Genomic DNA, 19,817 nt, shown 5'->3' on the forward strand with positions numbered 1-19,817 from the left:
TGCTCTCATGCTCTCTCTCATTCTCTCTCTGTCTCTCTCTCTCAAATAAACTTTTAAAATCTTAAAAAAAAAAATAAAAAGAGACTGGAAGGAAAGACATGAGCAATTTGGTGAGAATGTAGGTTATATTTTTATTTATTCAAGATTTATTTATTTATTATTTATTTAAAGTATGAGCAGGGGAGAAGGGCAGAAGGAGAGGGGGAGAGGAGAGAAAAAATCTCAAGCAGATTCTGCACTGAGCTCAGAGCCCGACAAAGGGCTCGTTCTCAGGACCCTGAGATTTCTGAGCAGAAATCAAGAGTTACACTTAACTGATTGAGTCACCCAAGTGAGCCTAGAATATATTTTTAAGAAGGAAATGCTTTGCTGGTTTTCTCTAATGAGTATGTGTTTCTTCTTCAAAGAGAAAAAAGGTAATTCTTAAAATGGTGAATCTAACATACTATATGTGCAATGTTTTAACTTTTTAAAAATGTTTTTAATTGTTGTAAAATACATGAAACACATAATTTATCATCTTAGCCAGTTTTTAGTATATAGTTGAGTGGCATTAAGTACATTCACCGTGTTGTTCTATCATCACCATCCATTCACAAACTCTTCATTATGCAAAATTAGAACTGTACTCATTAAACAGTAACTTCCCATTTTTCCCTCTCCATTGACAGTGACCCTTCTACTTACTGTTTCTATGAATTTGGCTAGTCTGAGTTCCTTATAAAAGTGAAATCATGCTGTTTTTGTCTTTTTGTGACTGGCTTCTTCACTAAGCATAGTGCCCTCAAGGCTCATCCCTGGATAACATGTGTCAGAATTCCTTTCCTTTTAAAAAATGGCTGAGCAAGGGCAGCTGGGTGGCTCAGTGGGTTAAAGCCTCTGCCTTTGGTTCAGGTCATGATATCAGGGTCCTGGGATTGAGCCCACATTGGGCTTTCTGCTCAGCGGGAAGCCGGCTTCCCTTCCTCTCTCTCTGCCTGCCTCTCTGCCTACTTGTGATCTCTGTCTGTCAAATAAATAAGTAAAATCCTCTTTAAAAAGGCGGGGGGCTGAGTAATATCCATTGTATGTACGTACCATATTTTGTTTATCTGTTTCCCCTCTGATGGACACTTGGGTTGCTTCCACCTTTTGGCTCTCATGAAAAATGTTACTATGAATGTTGATATGCATAGATTTCTTCAAAACCCTACTTCCAGTTCTTTTGGGTATAGACCTAGAAGTGGTATTGCTGGGCCAGATGGTAATTCTATTTTCATTTTTTTTTTTTTGAGTAACCACCATCCTGTTTTCCATAATGGCTGCACCATTTTATCTTCCTGTCAGCAGTGTACAAGGATTCCAGTGTCTATACATTCTTACCAACACTTGTTATTTTTTAGTTTTTTGATTGTAACCATCCTAATAGGTGTGAGGTGGTATCTCCTGTTTTGATTTGCATTTCCCTAATGGTTAGTAATGTTGAGCACCTTTTCATATGCTTATTGGTCATTTGTGTACTTTCCTTGAAGAAATGTCTGCTCAAGTCCTTTGCCCATTTTAGTCAGGTTTTTTGGTGTTGTTATTTTGTTTTTTGTTTGTTTCTTTACTTGTTGAGTTGTAGGTTTCAAACTTTGTTATTGCAGTTCATAATAAAAAGTATTTTGCATTACAACCCAGGGCACACATGGGTATATGTATCTAAAACAAAAATCTTCCAAAATAGTACTTAGCCTAGCTATATGTAGTGGCATTTATGATCATATAACTTTATCTAATGTGGCAAATCACAGATACACTCTTTTTATATTGAATTGATGAAGTAAGGATGTCCTTTAATGCAACAATTTGTTTCTCTGTACTTGGAAAGCACTCCTTAAATAAGATCATCTGTAAGGAAAGCATAGACAGTTGTGGGTGCTCTCCTCTCTCAAATAGCACTTCTGTGTCACTGAATGATTTAATTGTTTAAAAACAAACAAAAACCTTCCTTGCTTAAGCAAATCTTTGCTTGTTTTTTTTCCAACTAATTTAATGATTACCAAATGTTGCTTTTAAACATCTAATCCTGTTTCTGATTTTTTTTCTCAAGTTTTACTCTGAAAAGTGTCAAACCTACAGAAAAGTTGAAAAAACACCGTAATGAACTTTTACACACTTGATCGATATTGACGATTAACATTTTGCCACTTTTGCATTATATTGCTTTGTTCATTCCCACCTTGCTGCCCATCCTAATAATTTTAAAGTCATGGTACTTTACCCCTAAAAACTTTAAGCTATGTTTCTTTTTTTTTTCCTTTTTCTTTTAAAGATTTGATTGATTCATTTGAGAGTGAAAGACCAGAACAACTGAGGAGAAGTAGGCTCCCTGCTGAGCAGGGTGTCTGACAAGGGATTCCATCCCAGAACCCCAGAATCAAGACCTGAGCTAAAGACAGATGCTTCCAACTGAGCCACCCAGGCACCCCAAGATGTATTCCTTAAGAATAGAATATATTCGGGCGTCTGGGTGGCTCAGTGGCTAAAGCCTCTGCCTTTGGCTCGGGTTGTGGTCCAAGGGTCCTGGGATCAAGCCCCGCAAGGGGCTCTCTGCTCAGCGGGGAGCCTATTTCCCTTTCTCTCTGCCTGCCTCTCTGCCTGCTTGTGATCTCTGTCTAATGGATAAATAAAATCCTTAAAAAAAAAAAAAAAAGAATAGAGTATATTTCCGTATAACCAAAATACCGTTTTCACATTCAAGAAATGCAGTCCATTTTCAAATTTCTTCGGATGTTATAATAATGTCCTATAAACTGGTTGTTTCTAGGGGGCCAAGCATCATGTATTGCCTTATAATTCTCCTTAATCCTTTCATCTCAAACAGCTCTACCACCTTGCTCTTTTTTGGTTTCTTTCTGTTTTTCATGGCATTGGCTTTTTTTGGTTTGTTTGTTTGTTTTTGTTTTTGTTTTTTAAAGAATCCTATTAGATTTGTCTGATTATTTTCTTTTGACTAGTTTCAGATTAAACTTGTGTGGCAAGCATACTATACAGGTGTGTCCTCAGAGTTATCACACCAGGATGTCCATAACTATTTGTAGTATTATTGGTAATGGAAAACTTGATCATTTGATTAAAGTGGTAATCCCCAGATTTCTTCATAATGAGGTACTTGTGTTTCCCTTTGCCACTAATAGCTAATCTGTGGGATGGTAAATTTGAAGCTATGTGAATATCCTGTTGCCCAGCAACCTTTCACATTAGTTTTAGCTTCCATTGGTAATTTTCATCTGAATCATGGTAGATGCTCCTAGATTTCTTTGATTCTTTCATTAATGCTGTATTAGCTGTTATCCTTCTATAAAGAAGAATTTTTTCTTCTCTATCTCTCCCTCCCCCCTTTTTTTATGATGTAGCTTCATGGATTTTCTGATTTAATCTTGACTTAATCCATTTCAGGTTCTCTTTTATATTTCTCCAGTGAATAAATTGGTGGGTGCCCTGATGACTGTGTTATCCCTTTTTCCAGGTAAGAGGGTAACGATATCTACTCTTTCTTTAGTTTAACTTTTATTGGAACTTTCAGTGCTAAAATTTTTAAGAATAAACTTACTAGGGATAACATTTTTATTTTGACATGATTTTCTTTTGACATTGGGTTTCTTTTATATGAGATTTTTCTTTCTTTTTTTTTTTTTAAATTAAAATGTGTGCAAGCATAACTTACTAAAATTTTTATAGGAGAGTTCTACTATTTAGAATGGAATATGCAACTCTTATCTTTTCCCACTTGATTGTAAGCCAAGCTGTTCAATATTGTATGTTGTAGGCATGATTGAACATGGTCTCAGTGACTGTTCTCAGTACAGACCCCGAAAGAGTATGTCTGAAGATGCTGGGCTTCATGAAAGTAATCACCCTGCAGATGATTTTGTGTCTATGTCTGCTCCTGACATTTCAAATACCAACTCAGGAACTGTTAAGAAAATCATGACAGGAAACCACGGAGGAGATGCTGTCATCAAGACCGAAGAACTGTTGCTCCAAGTAGAAGATGACAGCAGCAAAGGACAGGAACCCAATGAAACCAGTCAATATTTGAAACCTCCTTCTCGCCCATCTCCAGAGTCTTCAGAAAGTGACTGGGAGACCTTGGATCCTAGCATCTTAGAGGACCCTACCTTGAAAGAAAGGGAACAGGGTTCAGAACAGACAAACTCATTTCCAAAGGAGTCTGTGCCCTCAGACAGTCCTCCAATTACTGTACAACCTCAAGCTAATACAGGCCAGGTGGTACTGATACCAGGGCTAATTTCTGGTTTGGAAGAAGACCAATATGGCATGCCCCTGGCCATCTTCACAAAGGTAAAGTTTAGTGTGTGTTTGTTTAAGATTTATTTGTTAGAGAGTGCACACAGGAATGGAGAGATGGCTAGAGAGAGAGAGAGAGGAAGAGAGAATCTCAAGCAGGCTTTCCACTGAGCCAGGAGCCCCGTATAGGGCACAATCTCACAACCCTGAGATCATGACCAGAACTGAAATCAAGAATTGGACGCCTAACCTACTGAGCCACCCAGATGCCCCTAGTGTTCCTTACTAAGGCCCTTAAAGAACCTGACCACCCTTTTTTTAAAAAAAATTTTTTTTAATTTATTTGTTCTTCTGAGAGAGAGAGAGTAGGGGGAGGGGCAGAGGGAGATAATGTTCAAATAGATGCCCTGCTGAGTGTTGAGCCTGAGGTCATAGCGTGAGTCAACCAAGACTTGGACGCTTAACTGACCGAGCCACCCAGGTGTCCCCAACAGCCCTTTTAGAATTTAACTTATGGTGTTGAACACATTTTCACGTCTGAAAACTTTCCTTTAAACTGTAAAATACATAATGTATAGTGCTGTGATTATCTGTGACCTTAGCGTCTCATATTCCAGGTGCCATGCTAAGTTCTAAATTCTATTTCTGTGATCTATTTTTGTGATCTTGCAGTCTACCATGAAAGACAGATACATCTTTCTGGTAACTTGGGCACAGTTCTGTGGTTTTCTCTAAATACTGTCCTTTATGCATGAAGTAAGACTATGTGAAAAAGAAAGATGGGTAGTGTTGACTGGAATATGTATTCCTTCCTCTATAATAAATTCTTCCTGTGTTTATCTAGCTTTATAAATAAGTATTTGCCCCAAGTCAGTATTGCTGAATGGTTAGTAGAGAATGCTGTGTTCATTTTATGGCCTGCTGGGGGATTCTGAAATTATCTTAATTTGCTTTATGATTGAAATAATGAAGTTTCTTTTCTTTCTTTCGTTCTTTCTTTCAAGATTTTATTTATTTGAGAGAGAGACACACACACACACACAGCAAGAGAGGAAACAAAAGCAGGGGGAGTGGTAGAGGAAGAAGCAGACTTTTTGCTGAGCAGGGAGCCTGACGTGGGGCTCGATCCCATGACCCTGAGATCATGCCTTGAACCAAAACCCAGAGTCAGATGCTCAACCAACTGAACTACTGAGGCGCCCCAGTTTTGTTTTTTTTTGTTTGTTTATTTGTTTTTAATTACATGTATCTAATACCTTCAGTGCTTTAAATATATAATTGCCTCCATAAGAAGATCACTTAATTTAGAAATCTTAATATCAGTTTGTAACTTTTTTTTTTTTTTTAAAGATTTATTTATTTATTTGACAGAGAGAGATTACAAGTAGGCAGAGAGGCAGACAGAGAGAGGAGGAAGCAGGCTCCCTGCCGAGCAGAGAGCCCGATGCGGGACTCGATCCCAGGACCCTGAGATCATGACCTGAGCCGAAGGCAGCGGCTTAACCCACTGAGCCACCCAGGCGCCCCCAGTTTGTAACTTTTTAAGTATAACAATAAATTTATGAGCTTTGCGCAGTGGCAGTATCGTAGCCAATGAGGTTTATCCGAGGCGCGATTATTGCTAATTGAAACAATAAATTTATGAAAAAATTAAAAATATATGTGGTTAGAAACCAGATTTTTTTTATCTGCCACATGTATTAATCTCCTTTAAGTATTGCTTCTGAGTTTATATTTGGTTTGCTTGCTTGCAGCTTTTCATTTTCAAATTTAGGTTATCAAAGATACCTTTACTGGCCAGCCAAAAATTATGAATCTTATTTAAGTGGAACTACAGGAGCGCCTTGGTGGCTCAGTCATTAAATGTCTGTCTTTGGCTCAGGTCACGTTCCCAGGGTCCTGGAATCAAGCCCCACATCAGGCTCCCTGCTCAGTGGGAAGCATGTTTCTCCCTCTCCCATTCCCCCTGCTTGGGTTCCCTCTCTCACTGTGTCTCTGTCAAATAAATAAAATTTTATTTGTACACACAAACACACACACACACACACACACACATATGGAAGCACAAATTTTTTTTTCTCTTGACATTGTTTTTAGTTTCATTCATGTTTTTGCATGATACTGTGTTTTATTTTTCCTATGTAGTTTTCCATTTTCAGCTGTTATGAAGCTTATCAATTGTGTGGACAGACATCTGCATTGTTGCCAGTTTCTGGCTATACAAGTAATGCTGCTATGAAATTCTGGGGTTTTTTTTCTTTTTTAATTTTTTCAGTGTTCCAAGATTTCACTGATTATGCACCATACCCAGTGCTCCATGCAATACGTGCCCACCTTAATACCCACCACCAGTGTCACCCATCCTCCCACCCGTCTCCTCTCCAAAACCCTGTTTGTTTCTGAGTCCACAGCCTTCCCTGATTCGTCTCCCACTCCGATTTACCCCCAATTCACTTTCCCCTTCCTTCTCCTAATGTCCTCCATGTTATTCCTTATACTTCCAAAGTAAGTGAAACCATATGGTAATTGACTTTCTCTGCTTGGCTTATTTCAGTCAGCATAATCTCCTCCAGTCCCATCCATGTACAAAAGTTGGGCATTCATCCTTTCTGATGGTGGCATATTATTCCATTGTATATATGGACCATATCTTCTTTATCCATTCATCTAAAGAAGGCTCTGAAATTCTTTTTCAGAAATCTTGCTAGACACATGCCAGAGTTTGTAGAGCATTCAGTACCTAAAAGCAGGAATACTGGATCATGTTGAATGGGTGCTTTCAGCTTAACTAGAATTCCCAGTTGTTTACTGAAGTTGTTCTGAGAATTTCCACCATTCCCACAACAGGGTATGAGTTCCCAACTGCTCTGCATTCTTACCAACACTTGATATTGTCAGACTTTTTAATATTAATGTGACAGTATTTTGTAGTTCTTGGTTTGCATTTTTTTCAATAATTGTTGTTGAGGGGCACCTGGGTGGCTCAGTTGGTTGGGCGTCTGCCTTTGGCTTAGGTCATGATATCAGGGTCCTGGGATCGAGCCCCGCTCTGCTCAGCTGAGAGTCCGCTTCTCCCTGTCCCCCTGCCTACCAGTTTGCCTACTTGTGCTGTCAAATAAATAAAAATCTTTAAAAAAAATTATTATTGTTAAGATTGAACATCTTTCCTATTCTTGTTAACCATTTGGATTCCCCCTTGTGTGGTATTTTTTCAAAACTACTGGATTGTCCTCGTCACTGATTTGAGGGACTTCATATATTCTAAATACCCTTTTGTTTATCATTTTTTACTTTATGGTTAGTGCCTCGGAGGTCTTATTAAGCAATCCCCTCTACCTCGGTGTACTAGGTTATCTTTTAAAGCTAGATAGCTTTGACTTTCACAGTTTGGTTTTTATTAACTGGAACTAATCTCTGTATGTTTGAGGAAGGAGTCTTTATGGACTTTTTCTTGTTGTTTCATTGGTACTGTAGATTTATTTGTCTATCCCTGGGGCAGTACCCCCCGTAGGTATACCCTGTCAGGCAGAAAAAGGGCTTTGCCTCTTACTATTGAACATTACTATTAAGCATTTCTTAGCCCTTTTCATTTCCACATCAATTTTAGGATCAATTTAAGTTCTCAAACAGGTTGAGATTTTGGTAGGGATTACCTTTAAACTCCAGATAACTTGTGGAGAGAAGGGACATCCCTCTAACAGGGGGGCTTCCAGTTCATGAGCATGTTTGTCATCCCTGACCAGAGGAGAGCTGAGAGAATGGCATCCAGTCCTAATCACACAGTACCCTCTTCCAGGTCACAAGAGAGAAGACCTACTGTGTGCTTGTGCAACTCTTTAGTAAATTAGCTCATGACAATTTTGCTAGGCTTACCAAGCTGAGGTGTGGAGTTTTTGTTTTTTAGTTGCAGTTAAAAAAATCCATGTGTGTGTATGTGTGTGTGTAAAATTTACTCTGTTTATCTCTTTTTTAAAGGGGGGAGGGGCAGAAGGAGAGGGAGAGAGAGAATTTCAAGCAGGCTCCACATGTAGTCTGTAGCCAGACGCAGAGCTATGTCTCCTGACCCTGAGATCATGACCCGAACCTAAAGCAAGAGTCAGCCGTTTAACTGACTGAGTCAGCCAGGCACCCTGCCCTGTGTACCATATGTAAGTGTATAGTTTAGTACTGTTAAGTTAGATTCACATCGGTGTACTGTAGATCTCCAGAAGTTTCTCATCTTGAACTGAAACTCTATACCCATTAAACAATAACTCCCCATTCCCCCAACCCCTGGCCACCACCCTTTTCCTTTCTATGATTTAACTACTCTAACACCTTTTTAAGTGGAGTCCTACATTATTAATCTTTTTGTGACTGGCCTGTTTAACTTAACATAATGTTCTCAGGCTTCATCCATGCTATAACACATGTCATCATTTCCATGCTTTTCAAGGCTGAATAATAATCTGGTGTACGTATATATCACACTTTGTTTATCCATTCATCTGTCAGTGGACATTTGGGTTGCTTCCACGCTTTGGCTATTGCGAATGCTGCTGCTTTGAACATGGGTGTGCAGATACTGTTTTAGGCCTTTTTTGGTGGGTTTTTTTGTTGTGTTGTTTTCTTTGTTTATTTTGGATTTTGGTGGTTTTTTTTACTCTTACATACTACAGCTCCAAATATGGAAATTAAAGTACCCTAGAAAAGTGAAAAGTCAGAAGTGAGCTTGGCTATGGAGCCTGTTTTATGTGAAAGGACGTGGCTCTTGCTGCTACAACACAATAGGGAACTGTGAAAGATTTAGGAAAAATAGATCATCATTAAAAGTATGACACAGGGCGCCTGGGTGGCTGTCGGTTGGGTGTCTGCCTTTGACTCATGAGGGTCATGATCCTGGGATCCTGGGATCAAGCCCCGCATTGGGCTCTGTGCTCAGTGGGAATTCTGCTTCTCCCTCTCCCCCTATCCCTACCCCTGGCTCGTGCTTTCTCTCTCTCTCTCTCAAATGAATAAATAGAAATCTTTTATATACACACACACACACACACACACACACCACAGTACAATTTTTTTAGAAGTAATTGACATAATTTTAAGGCCATTTTGAACTCTTAATTTTATAAATATGTAATACTTTCATATGGCTCAATATTCAAAATATTCTAAAGCATCTATAAAAAAAAGTCTCCCTCTCATTCTATCCCCTACTATTGAGGTGCCCTGTCCTCCAGTGGTCACCAGCGTTATCAGTATCTTTCTTTGGGGGTTTTGTATACATACATAAATGTGTAGATATTTCCCCCTCCTTTTATGTACAAAATAACAGACTATTCCTTACTTTTTTTTCTTTTTTAAGATTTTATTTATTTATCTGCCAGAAAGAGCACAAGCAGAGTGGGAGCCCCAGGCAGTGGGAGAAGAAGTCTTTCCACTGAGCAAGGAGCCAGATTCGGGACTCAGTCCCAGCACTTTGGGATCATGACCTGAGCTGAAGGCAGACGCTTAACCAGCTGAGCCACCCAGACATTCCTCCTCACTTTTATACCTTTAATCTTTTCTTACCAAATATTCCTTGGAAGTTAATTTCTCCCTCTTTATAGCTGCCAGATGTTCCATTGTGCAGATGAGTGATTTATTCAGTTTCCCGCTTATGAGTAGTTAGGTTCCAGTCTTTCGCTATAATAAACAATGCTGCAATAAATAACTTTACAGATCTCACACGTGAGCAGGTGTACCTGGATAAATTATAAGTAGAATGCTGGTCAAAGAGCATATGTATGGTTTTTTTAGGGAATGTACTTTTGTATATTTTTTTTAAAAAGTGTTTATTGATGTTTAAAAAAAAAAACTTCTGGGATGCCTGGGTGGCTCAGTTGGTTGGGCTCAGGTCATGATCCCGGAGTCCTGGGATTGAGTCCTGCATCAGGCTCCCTGCTCAGCAGGAAGTCTGCTTCTCCCACTGACCCTTCTCCCCTCATGCTCTCTCTATCTCTCTCTCTCTCTCTCTCTCACACACACACACACACACACACACACAAATAAATAAGTAAAATCTTAAAAAAAGACAAGAAACTTCTTTGTTTTCATGCTATTATATAAAGAGCCTTCAACATTATAATATTTATGTTTGGAAATAGGTAACTGGGGGCAAGGGGAGTCTGTTGTTTTTCAATACATAGCTCACAAAGTAAAACATGAACCCTGAGCCTTAAAGCCGCTGAGTGATGTTAAATGAGGAGCCCAGGTCCTTTCAGCCTTTAATCCCAAGAGGGCCGTCGATTGAGAAGCACTGTACTGAGTAACTCTGATGCATAGACATGGGTTTATTTTTGCTGCCTCTATTAGTTAGCATTTTATTGAACAGAGGAATATATTGTCAAGAAAAAATAAAATCAGGTTACTAGACCTGTCTTTCAACTTTTGGAAGTCTCCTCTCCCATAGTAAGTATTTATTTAACAACCACCTGTTAGGTACAATGCATGTTCTAGGATACAGTGAAGAACATGAAGTAGCAAAAGAGATGTCTCCTCCTACAGTCAGAGATTTGTCTCATAATATTAGTAACACATCATCAAGAGAAAGCTCTCTACTCTAGCTCAGTGCCTTTGGGTTTGTTTTTTTTGTTTGTTTGTTTTTTATTTTACAGTGAGAAGAAGTAATATTGTCACAGGACCTGAGATTGAAAACAAGTTCAGGGGTTTAACAAGTGTGCCCTCCTGGCTGCATATACAAGTTGTGCCACTTACTGGAAATCTGTCTTAATTTAGAGTCTTCCAGCAGAAGTGCCATATCCTCCTTCATTGCATCTTTGAAGTGTTAACACCTTTATTCTCAGGAAATATGCTGCTTTTTGTCCACTTAATTGCCAGCTGTGGTTTGGCAGTTCACCTATAATTTTCAGGGCAGTATTTTTAAATATAGTTCAAATAGAAGTTAATTAAATATACAACTGTTGATAGTGTCTTTTTTTTTTTTTTTGCCTTAAACATGTAATAGCAAATATCTTGAAATATTTGTGCATGATTTTTAACAATAGGGCAGTAAAACACATGCCATTTGGTATTCTTGTAACAGTATGTTGGTGATTATGTGTTTTCAAGTTTTTCTGGAAGAACTAACAGCTTTCTGCTAGATAGCATACTATTTCATGGGCTTAAAATGTCATTTCACAAATGAAAAAGTCCAGTTCCTTAGTTACTGTGGAAGCTTTTAAGCTGACCTGAGAATAAAATAATAAAGTAAGACAATTTTAATGTTAGACCACCACTCATGGAAAAGGGAAGCAATTAACCGGTGTAGTCAAGGCATGAGGTTTCCCTGGAGTAGTACTAAAGTGAGTCAGAGGTGGACTGTATTAGAGATGGTACGGCAGTGGGCAGGGTTCAGAAGTTTCCTTTCCTACTTAGCTCTCTAGGCTTGGAGAGAGAGCCATGTGGCTGTCCGTTACTTTCCTGATGTTGTCTCTCACTCTTGTGATTCTTAGGGATATCTGTGTTTGCCTTACATGGCATTGCAGCAGCATCATCTTCTCTCTGATGTCACCGTCCGTGGATTCGTTGCTGGGGCTACTAACATCCTTTTCCGCCAGCAGAAGCACCTCAGTGATGCCATTGTGGAGGTGGGCTTATGTATGAGCGTGTGTCCTTGACACTGCTGGTCCCTGTTTGTTTGTTTTTTTAACTGGAATTCTGACAGCACAGGAGTAACACTAATAAAGGTAAAAATGCCTGTGCCAGGCATTCTGTGCCCTTTTGGTAAAGTAACTGATGTAATTCTAACAGCCTTTGAGATAGGCATTGTTGCTTTTCCAATTTTACACATGTGGAAGCTAAGGAGCAGAGAGTTCAAACGGCTAGTAATTGGGTGAGCCAGGTTGCAAGCCAGACAGTCTGGTCCTACTAAGATCTCATAATTAAAATGTTTATTGTTTAAATACTTTTGGCCCCTTTAATATGTTCCTGATATCAAGAGGAAGACGCTACAGATAAATATTTGACATCAACCTATAAAAATTTAGATTGTGTTTAGTTTTACAATAGATGTAATTTTAAAAAGGAAATTTTACCCATCCTAGGTTTTTATAGTTTCTAATCAAAAGTACCAAAACATGCTTTGTCAGAAAATGTTTCTAGTATCATAAATGAAAAATCTGGGGTCCCAATTTTGAGGAATTAAAATAGGTCGATACCTTCCAAGGCAGAGGATACAGATGGAGGGACCACACAGCTGTCTCAACATTATTGGTTATGTTCTAGTTCTAAAGTTGTTTGGATATGTGTATATTACTTCAAAACTAACCTGTACGTTACATACTTCTCTTTGTATATCAAATATTACATAATAATATTCCAAAGTATCTGTGTACTCAAGAATTTTTAGGAATTGCACTTATTAGTTGTATTCATTTCTGGTTGTGTGACAATGGTGATTTTTACTCTACATTTCTGTTTTCCAAGCTATTTACAGTCAACAAGAGTTACTTTTATAATTCAAAATAAAATGTGCATATATTTTCTAAAAAGAAAATGAGGATTTCTTAAATAGAGAAAGAAAAAAACTTCAGTGTAAAAACCTGTCTCTTTCTTAGCTTCACTTTTTGAGTATGCTGTTATTCATATTTTTTATTTCCAGCTTCAACTTCCCAGTAGTTACTCTTTAAAGTATGGCATGGATGTCCACGTGAATGCCCAGACTCTGACTTGTACCTGGGTACCCTCTAGGTAGAAGAAGCTCTGATCCAGATCCATGATCCAGAACTCAGGAAGCTGCTTAACCCAACCACTGCAGACCTCAGGTTCGCAGATTACCTAGTGAGACACGTGACGGAGAACCGGGATGATGTCTTCCTGGATGGCACAGGCTGGGAGGGAGGTGACGAGTGGATCCGAGCCCAGTTTGCAGTCTACATCCACGCACTCCTGGCTGCCACACTGCAGTTAGGTAAGGAGCACAGCTGCTTTTTCCTTTCTTAATTTTTATGAGGTTTTGAATTGCCTAAGGAAGACAATTTCATTATAAAATTATCTGTTACTCCTTCATACAGAGATAACTGTTGTTAGCATTTTGAGTACTTTATAACCTTCCAGACCTTTTTCTATGCATATGTGTTGGATTTTAGTTTTGTGGTATTTGTGGTGATCCTTCTACAAAAATGGATCCCATTCCAAATATTTTTTGAAACTTAGGTTTATGTTTCTGTTATTAAAAAAAAACTATCAAGACAGTAAATGCAAGTCACTTTTACATGGCTGCTTAGTGTTCCTAAGGACCATGTGGAAGGATATGTCAGTATCTGTGGGCTATTTATAAACATTGCTTACATGTTTTTAAGATATGTGAAGGGAGAAAAGAAATATGAAAGAAATCACTGGAAATCACATTCTGAGTGGTTAAACTTTCAGATTTTCCATTCTGAGAAATTCTGTTTCTATTAAATAGTTAAAATAGAGCAGGTGAAGATAGACCTACTCCTATATTAAAACCATTTCATTTCCATAGGGGAAGATATCTATACTAAAAAGAGAAAATGAAGCTCTACAGTGAGCTTTTGCACATGGTTGCCTACCACTGTGGACATGTAGCAAATACATAGTAGGTGGTGGTTGTTGTTAAATTATTGAGCTTTTGGTTTTCCTTTTTTTTAATTAACCACTATTTGGGGGAAGTTATTAAAAATGTGGTGAAATACGCATAACCTAAAATTTACCATTGTAGCCGTCTCTAAGTACGTAACTCCACAGTAGCAGTGTGTTCACACTGTCCCATCAGTGTGGTGCCCTCCCAGGTTAGTTCTTCATGAAGTGCGTGTGGCATTTGAAATCAAGGCTTTGGGTGTGTGTGCTTCATCCATAAAGGAAAGCTCTGGAGCAACTCCTTATTTGTTAATAGGATATTTTTAAATATCTGCCTCTTCTACAGATGTAACAGCTGAGACACCAAGATTAAATGCTCTAGTTCAGAATCATTCAGTAATCTAAGAAGGAAACCCCAGTCTCCACCAGTCATGTTAGCTTCATGAGTAATTTACTTTTTAAACATAATGGCCTAGGTAGCTATAAATACTGAGTAATAACAGTAACTAGGCTTTTTTTTTTTTTTTTTTTTTTTTTTTTTGCATATGTGCAGGGACCTGTTTTGTTTTGAGCACTTTATTTCTAGTAAGTCATTTCATCTTCAGCAACAATTCTGGAGGTAGAGAGGTAGAGACCATGTCCTCTTCATTTTACAGGAGAGGCATTGAGGCACAGTAAGGTTAAGTAGCTTGCTCATCCCTCTGGTGGAGGCTGAGCTGTGAATCAAACTCCTATAATCTGGCTCAGGCCCGTGCTGCTGATCTAAAGGAGATTCAGCCCAGGGAGCTTTTCAGGAATACATTCTTAAAAGTAGTTCCTTAATGTTGCATTTGGAATCCTGTGTATCCTCTTCCTTTCCCAGCAACAAAAGTCCTGCTTCACCTTCAAAGCAAGCAACTTAAAATTAGTATATGAAGCAAAAGCCATTTGAATCTGTTCTCCAACAAACCTTTTCTACTCTTCCAAGCAGAAGAAGTGCTCTGCATTAAAATGTCCCCATGATAATGAAAAAGCCGAAAAGTTTTCAATATTAAATATGAAAATTCTTTTGTTACTTAAGTATTTTGACAGTGAAATGCATGGAGATTAAAGAGTGAGTTTCACCAAATAGAAAAAATTCAAGGAAGAAAAAACAGTGACTGAAAGAACCAATTAATAAATGCATTCTGATTTTTTTTTCAAAGAAATATAACATTTGTGGCAAGATAGAAAGGTACCTTTATTGCCTACTCCATATGTATATACATCAATACATTTACTCACTGCACAGTCTGCAGTTTTCATTTAATAAATAATACTATGCCTCCTAACCTTGGTAAGGAGAACATGGAAATATTTTGGAATTGTAAGGAACCTTAGAATATATCTGGCTCAACCCTCTTATTTTCTGGTTAGGAAAATGAAGTTCTGAGTGATTAAGTGACTTGCCAAAGGCCACATAGCTTCTTAACAGGATTTCTGGAACTAGACCCAAGTTTCCTGATATCTGGTAGGCTATCTCCCCCAAAAAGCATGGGGGTGGGGGGTATAAAGCCATTCCTTTACCCGTTTTGGTTATGAGTCTTCATATCCCTGAGTGGCTACAGACCAGCTCAACTTTCAAAATATTTACTTGACAGATAATGAAAAGATTTTATCGGACTATGGGACAACCTTTGTTACAGCATGGAAGAATACTCACAACTACAGGGTGTGGAACAGCAACAAGCATCCGGCACTTGCAGAAATAAATCCGAAGTAAGCACATCCTCTGAGGATTGATAGTACATAACATGGTTGATTTACGAAGTATGCCCCAGTATAAAGAAGATCGTATCTTAACTTAGATGACAATGTGAATATCTCCAAAAATTTCCTTAAGTAGATTATAAAAGCCCAAATACAGAGAAGCAGCTGAAAACTGCTTCCCTATTCTTACTTCTTACACAAAAAGCTCAAGACATTTTTGGAAGGATTAACATTTCTCCCAGCTCTTGGCATAATTCAGAAGAGGAAGTCTGGCACATGGTGATGCTCAATGAATGATCGTTCTCTCCCTTTCCCTGGATCTGTGCTTTAGCAGAATGGTCAAACAAGATAGAACCTTTGAAGGAAATAGCACTGGTTGAGACTGAGAGGTTATTTTAAAACATGAAGTGTGAAAAGAGTTGGCACTTGAATTCCTAGATGCATGGGCAAACTTAGTTTCCAACTCAAATTCTAAAATCCAGCAAAATTTAATACCTGTTAGAATACTGAATGTTGACAGACTTTATCCATGTAGGCATAAAAGACATTTAAACATGCTGTGAAGTGGGGTCATTATGAAGCAATGTTACCTTGTTTGAATGGAACAGAGTAGAGTCTAAGGAGATCTCTCCATTGATAGAATGTGTACGTAGTATCCCTCCCCTTCTTCGCGGTTTCAGTTGCTCGGGCTCAACCGCAATCCTGAAGCAAATGATCCTTTTCGTGACACGTCATCAGAAGGTCGCTAGTAACCTAACGCTACATCACAGTAAATGCCCTTCACCTCCCTTCATCTCATCACTAGGCATTTTACCATCCCACATCATCACAAGAAGAGGAAGGGTGAGTACAGTGCAGTAAGAACTATTTCCCGAGAGAGAGAGAGAAAGACTACATTCACATAACTTATTATAGAGTATAGCTGTTACTGTTGTATGTTATCATTCGTTACTGTTGTTCATTTCTTGCTTTGCCTAATTTATAAATTAAAGTTTACTGTAGGTATGTATATACAGGAAAAAACATATAGGGTTCAGTACTGTCTGTGGTTTCAGACATTCATTGGGGTCTCAGAATGTGTCCTCCACAGTTAAGGGGGAACTACTGTACATCCTAGGGACTTATTTTCTAAATTACATGATTAAAATGATTTTTTTAGTGATACAAGTATACACTGAATGTTTTCATTTGTATTTTAAATTTATACCTCTTGGTGAGAGTTGGACAAAAATCAGCTTTGTCCTGACTGTTATTTAGGAGCTAGGGTTAACTTAGCTAGACTGGGGATATGATTTAAGTGGTTCTATAAAGACTATTCCCTCTCCCCACACAGAATCCAGATATTTATGTCATAAGTAACTTAGGAAAGCATCTGCAGGGATGAAATATAGCCGGGTTTTAAAGAACATGTCTGTTAAACTTTATATCATCTATCAAGGAAAAATGACTGGGTTCAGGAATGATTTTGGTGAATTTAATTGTCACACTGGGCTATAGCAGAAATCTCTATTGGCATTTGAATGTGGTAAAAACAGAGAATTAAAAGGCAAAAAAGTCTTAATAGTATTAAATGAAAGAGCTTAGAGTTCAAAGTATTCTCCCTCACTAACCACAAGGTCTGTGTTTTAAAGAATGATGAAGAAAAACAGATGTGAGTTTGTTTGCCTGTAGGGTCACTGTCTTTGTTAGACATTGAGAGAGGCTTCTCAGGGTGAAATAAGAATATGGGTATTTATTGACTCCTTTTACAGTACAACTTTGGTCTAGTTGCCTGATTTTATATATGCACACATACACTTCTTCCCTTTTGTACTTTTTTTTTTTTTTAAATTTATTTGACAGAACAGAGAACATAAGCAGGGGGAACAGTAAAGGGTGAGGAGAAGTGGGCTCCATTCATGGCAGGGAGCCCAGTGCAGGGCTTGATCCCAGGACATTGGGATCATGATCTGAGCTGAAGGCAAACACTAAAATATCTGAGCTACCTTAGGCACACTCCCATTTTGTACATTTTTAAGACCTAAATTTTTTTTTTTTTAAGATTTTATTTATTTATTTGACAGATCACAAGCAGGCAGAGGCAGGCGGGGAGGGGGGCGCGGGGAGTGGAGCAGGCTCCCTGCTAAGCAGAGAGTCTGATGCGGGGCTTGGTCCCAGAAACCTGAGATAATGACCCGAGCTGAAGGCAGAGGCTTAACCCACTGAGCCACCCATGTGCCCCTGAAAGTAGGGATTTTACTGATGTACACAAATCTCCAGATTACCAATAGCATGCATTTTATTTATAAGACGGCCAGAATCAAGGTACAGTCCAATCCATGGTCATGGCCTAAGGTGGTGACTAATCCTAACTATCCTGGGGAGCTTTTTAAAAACACTGATGCTTAAGCCCCAGCCCCAGACCAAATCAATCGGAACATTAGTGTAGCATTAACACAAACCTGTTTCTTACACACACACACACACACACACACACACCCGCCTAAGAAAAAACACCTATTTTACAAGGGAGGAAATAAGCTCAAAGAGGCTCCCAAGACTGTGAGTAATGATCTGTGCTGAAAGCCCCATTTCCTGCCGTCATGTGCAGAACACCCCCATCCAGCTGAGTCACCCCTGCAAGGTTTACTGATGCTTCCTTGTGACAGCATTGTTTTGCAACTTTATTGGTAAAATTCATAGTCTAATAGTCTCAAACTTTGTTTTACAGCCATCCTTTTCAAGGCCAGTACTCCGTGTCAGACATGAAGTTAAGATTCTCACAGTGAGTATTTAGAAAAGAAAACTAGGAAAATTTTTATGACTGAGTTTATGCCATGTGTTTCATTGCTAATTAGGAATTGTTTTTCTCCACTTGATAGACTTGTGCTTCAAATAGTAACCAAATATGTGCATAACATTCTCTAGCTCAGCAGTGTGTATGTTTCAGAGTGAAAACACTGCTGTTTCATAGAGAATGGTGTGAACTAATAACAGAATTTGCCATTTTTATTCTGGTGGAGTAACTTTAGCAAGTCATAACTGTAGGAAGAATTAACCATGCATCCTTATGGCCTCTTTTTGGTTCGTCTGCACATTATTTTAGTATTTTCTGAAAGTTTACATCCCTAAGGTTACTAAATTAATTGATGCATGATAAGTAATTTAGCTTCTTTTCTCAATAATCCAATTTTGGGGGTGGTTATAGGGTGTGGTATATGTGAATTTTTGTAATATACCTAAAACTTCTTTGCTTTACTTAGTTCTGTTCAAAACAGTGAACGTGGCAAAAAAATTGGAAACGTCATGGTCACAACCAGCCGAAATGTTGTACAAACAGGAAAAGCTGTTGGTAAGACATGCCTTTAGACAGAAACAGATTAGAATCGTAACACATCTCTTCTCTGTACTCAGCGTGTCATTGGTAAAATCATAAAGTTGTAGAGATCTTTATATCATATAATAATACAAGATGGTTGAATAGAAAGGTTTCGTTTTCACCTTATTCCTGAAAATTCTTATGACATCAGATAATATCAGAGTTCAGCAAGTTTTGCCACACCTGATGGAGATACCAATTTTCTGATGTGTTCCCTGTTTTGTTTACAAGGATTCAGCATTTCCTGCAATTTTTTATAAGTAGTAGAGCACCATAATCAAGTAGGCATTAGGAATGCTGTCTTCTAAGGTATTATCATAAAATAAAGGAAATCAGTGAAACTAACAGGTCATTTTTTAAAAGATTAACAGTATTAGTAAAACCTTAATAGACTAATAAGAACAGATACAAATTACCAGTGTTGGGAGTGGAAAAGAGGACATCACCCTACATCTTACAGAAATTAAAAGGATTATAGGGAATACTGTGAACAATTTTTTATGCCAGTTTTTTGACAATTTAGATGAAATATGCAAGTTCTTTGAAAGACTCAAATTGCCAAAACTGATTCACTAAGTAATCAACAATTTAAATAGCCCTATATCTCTTAAATAAATTGAATTAAAAATCATGCCACAGGTTTTTTAATTTAATCCAGGCCAAGATGTCATCACTTAACGAATTTTATCAAGTATTAAAGGAATAATACCAATTTTATACAAACTCTTTCAGAAAGTAGTGGATGAGGAGTAGCCCTCCCCAGTTCATTTATTTATTCATTTATTTATTTTAATCAGAGAGTGTGCACGTGCATACAAGCAGGGGGAGTGGCAGGCAGATGGAAAAGCAGGCTCCCCAGTGAGCAAGGAGTCCATGTAAGACTCGATCCCAGGACCTTAGG

General features: G+C 38.3%; 1 protein-coding gene and 1 pseudogene across 7 annotated transcripts in view; both read left to right on the forward strand.

Annotated features, from left to right (window-relative positions):
- Positions 1 to 19,817, forward strand: part of AVL9 (AVL9 cell migration associated) — a 62,087-nt gene that overhangs the window by 36,015 nt on the left and 6,255 nt on the right. For 2 of the 7 annotated variants that reach the window (XR_006601375.1, XM_045062857.1), the window contains exons 9-15: positions 3,421 to 3,490; positions 3,791 to 4,326; positions 11,742 to 11,876; positions 12,979 to 13,198; positions 15,450 to 15,567; positions 16,239 to 16,401; positions 18,269 to 18,322. Coding sequence is in view for 4 of the 7 variants with exons in the window: in XM_045062857.1 (XP_044918792.1) it covers positions 3,421 to 3,490; positions 3,791 to 4,326; positions 11,742 to 11,876; positions 12,979 to 13,198; positions 15,450 to 15,567; positions 16,239 to 16,401; positions 18,269 to 18,322 (1,296 nt within the window). In the remaining 3 variants the exon portion in view is untranslated. Of the gene's footprint in view, positions 1 to 3,420; positions 3,491 to 3,790; positions 4,327 to 11,741; positions 11,881 to 12,978; positions 13,199 to 15,225; positions 15,320 to 15,449; positions 15,568 to 16,238; positions 16,402 to 18,268; positions 18,323 to 18,800; positions 18,890 to 19,817 lie in introns of those variants that run through there. The other 5 variants (XR_200208.2, XM_045062858.1, XM_004762612.2 and 2 more) reach the window with 5 other exon arrangements.
- Positions 5,837 to 5,997, forward strand: LOC123387153 (annotated as a pseudogene).

Source organism: Mustela putorius, unplaced genomic scaffold (genome assembly GCF_011764305.1).
Source record: "Mustela putorius furo isolate JIRA1106 unplaced genomic scaffold, ASM1176430v1.1 tig00003845_pilon_pilon_pilon, whole genome shotgun sequence".
NCBI classification, from domain to species: Eukaryota; Metazoa; Chordata; class Mammalia; order Carnivora; family Mustelidae; genus Mustela; species Mustela putorius.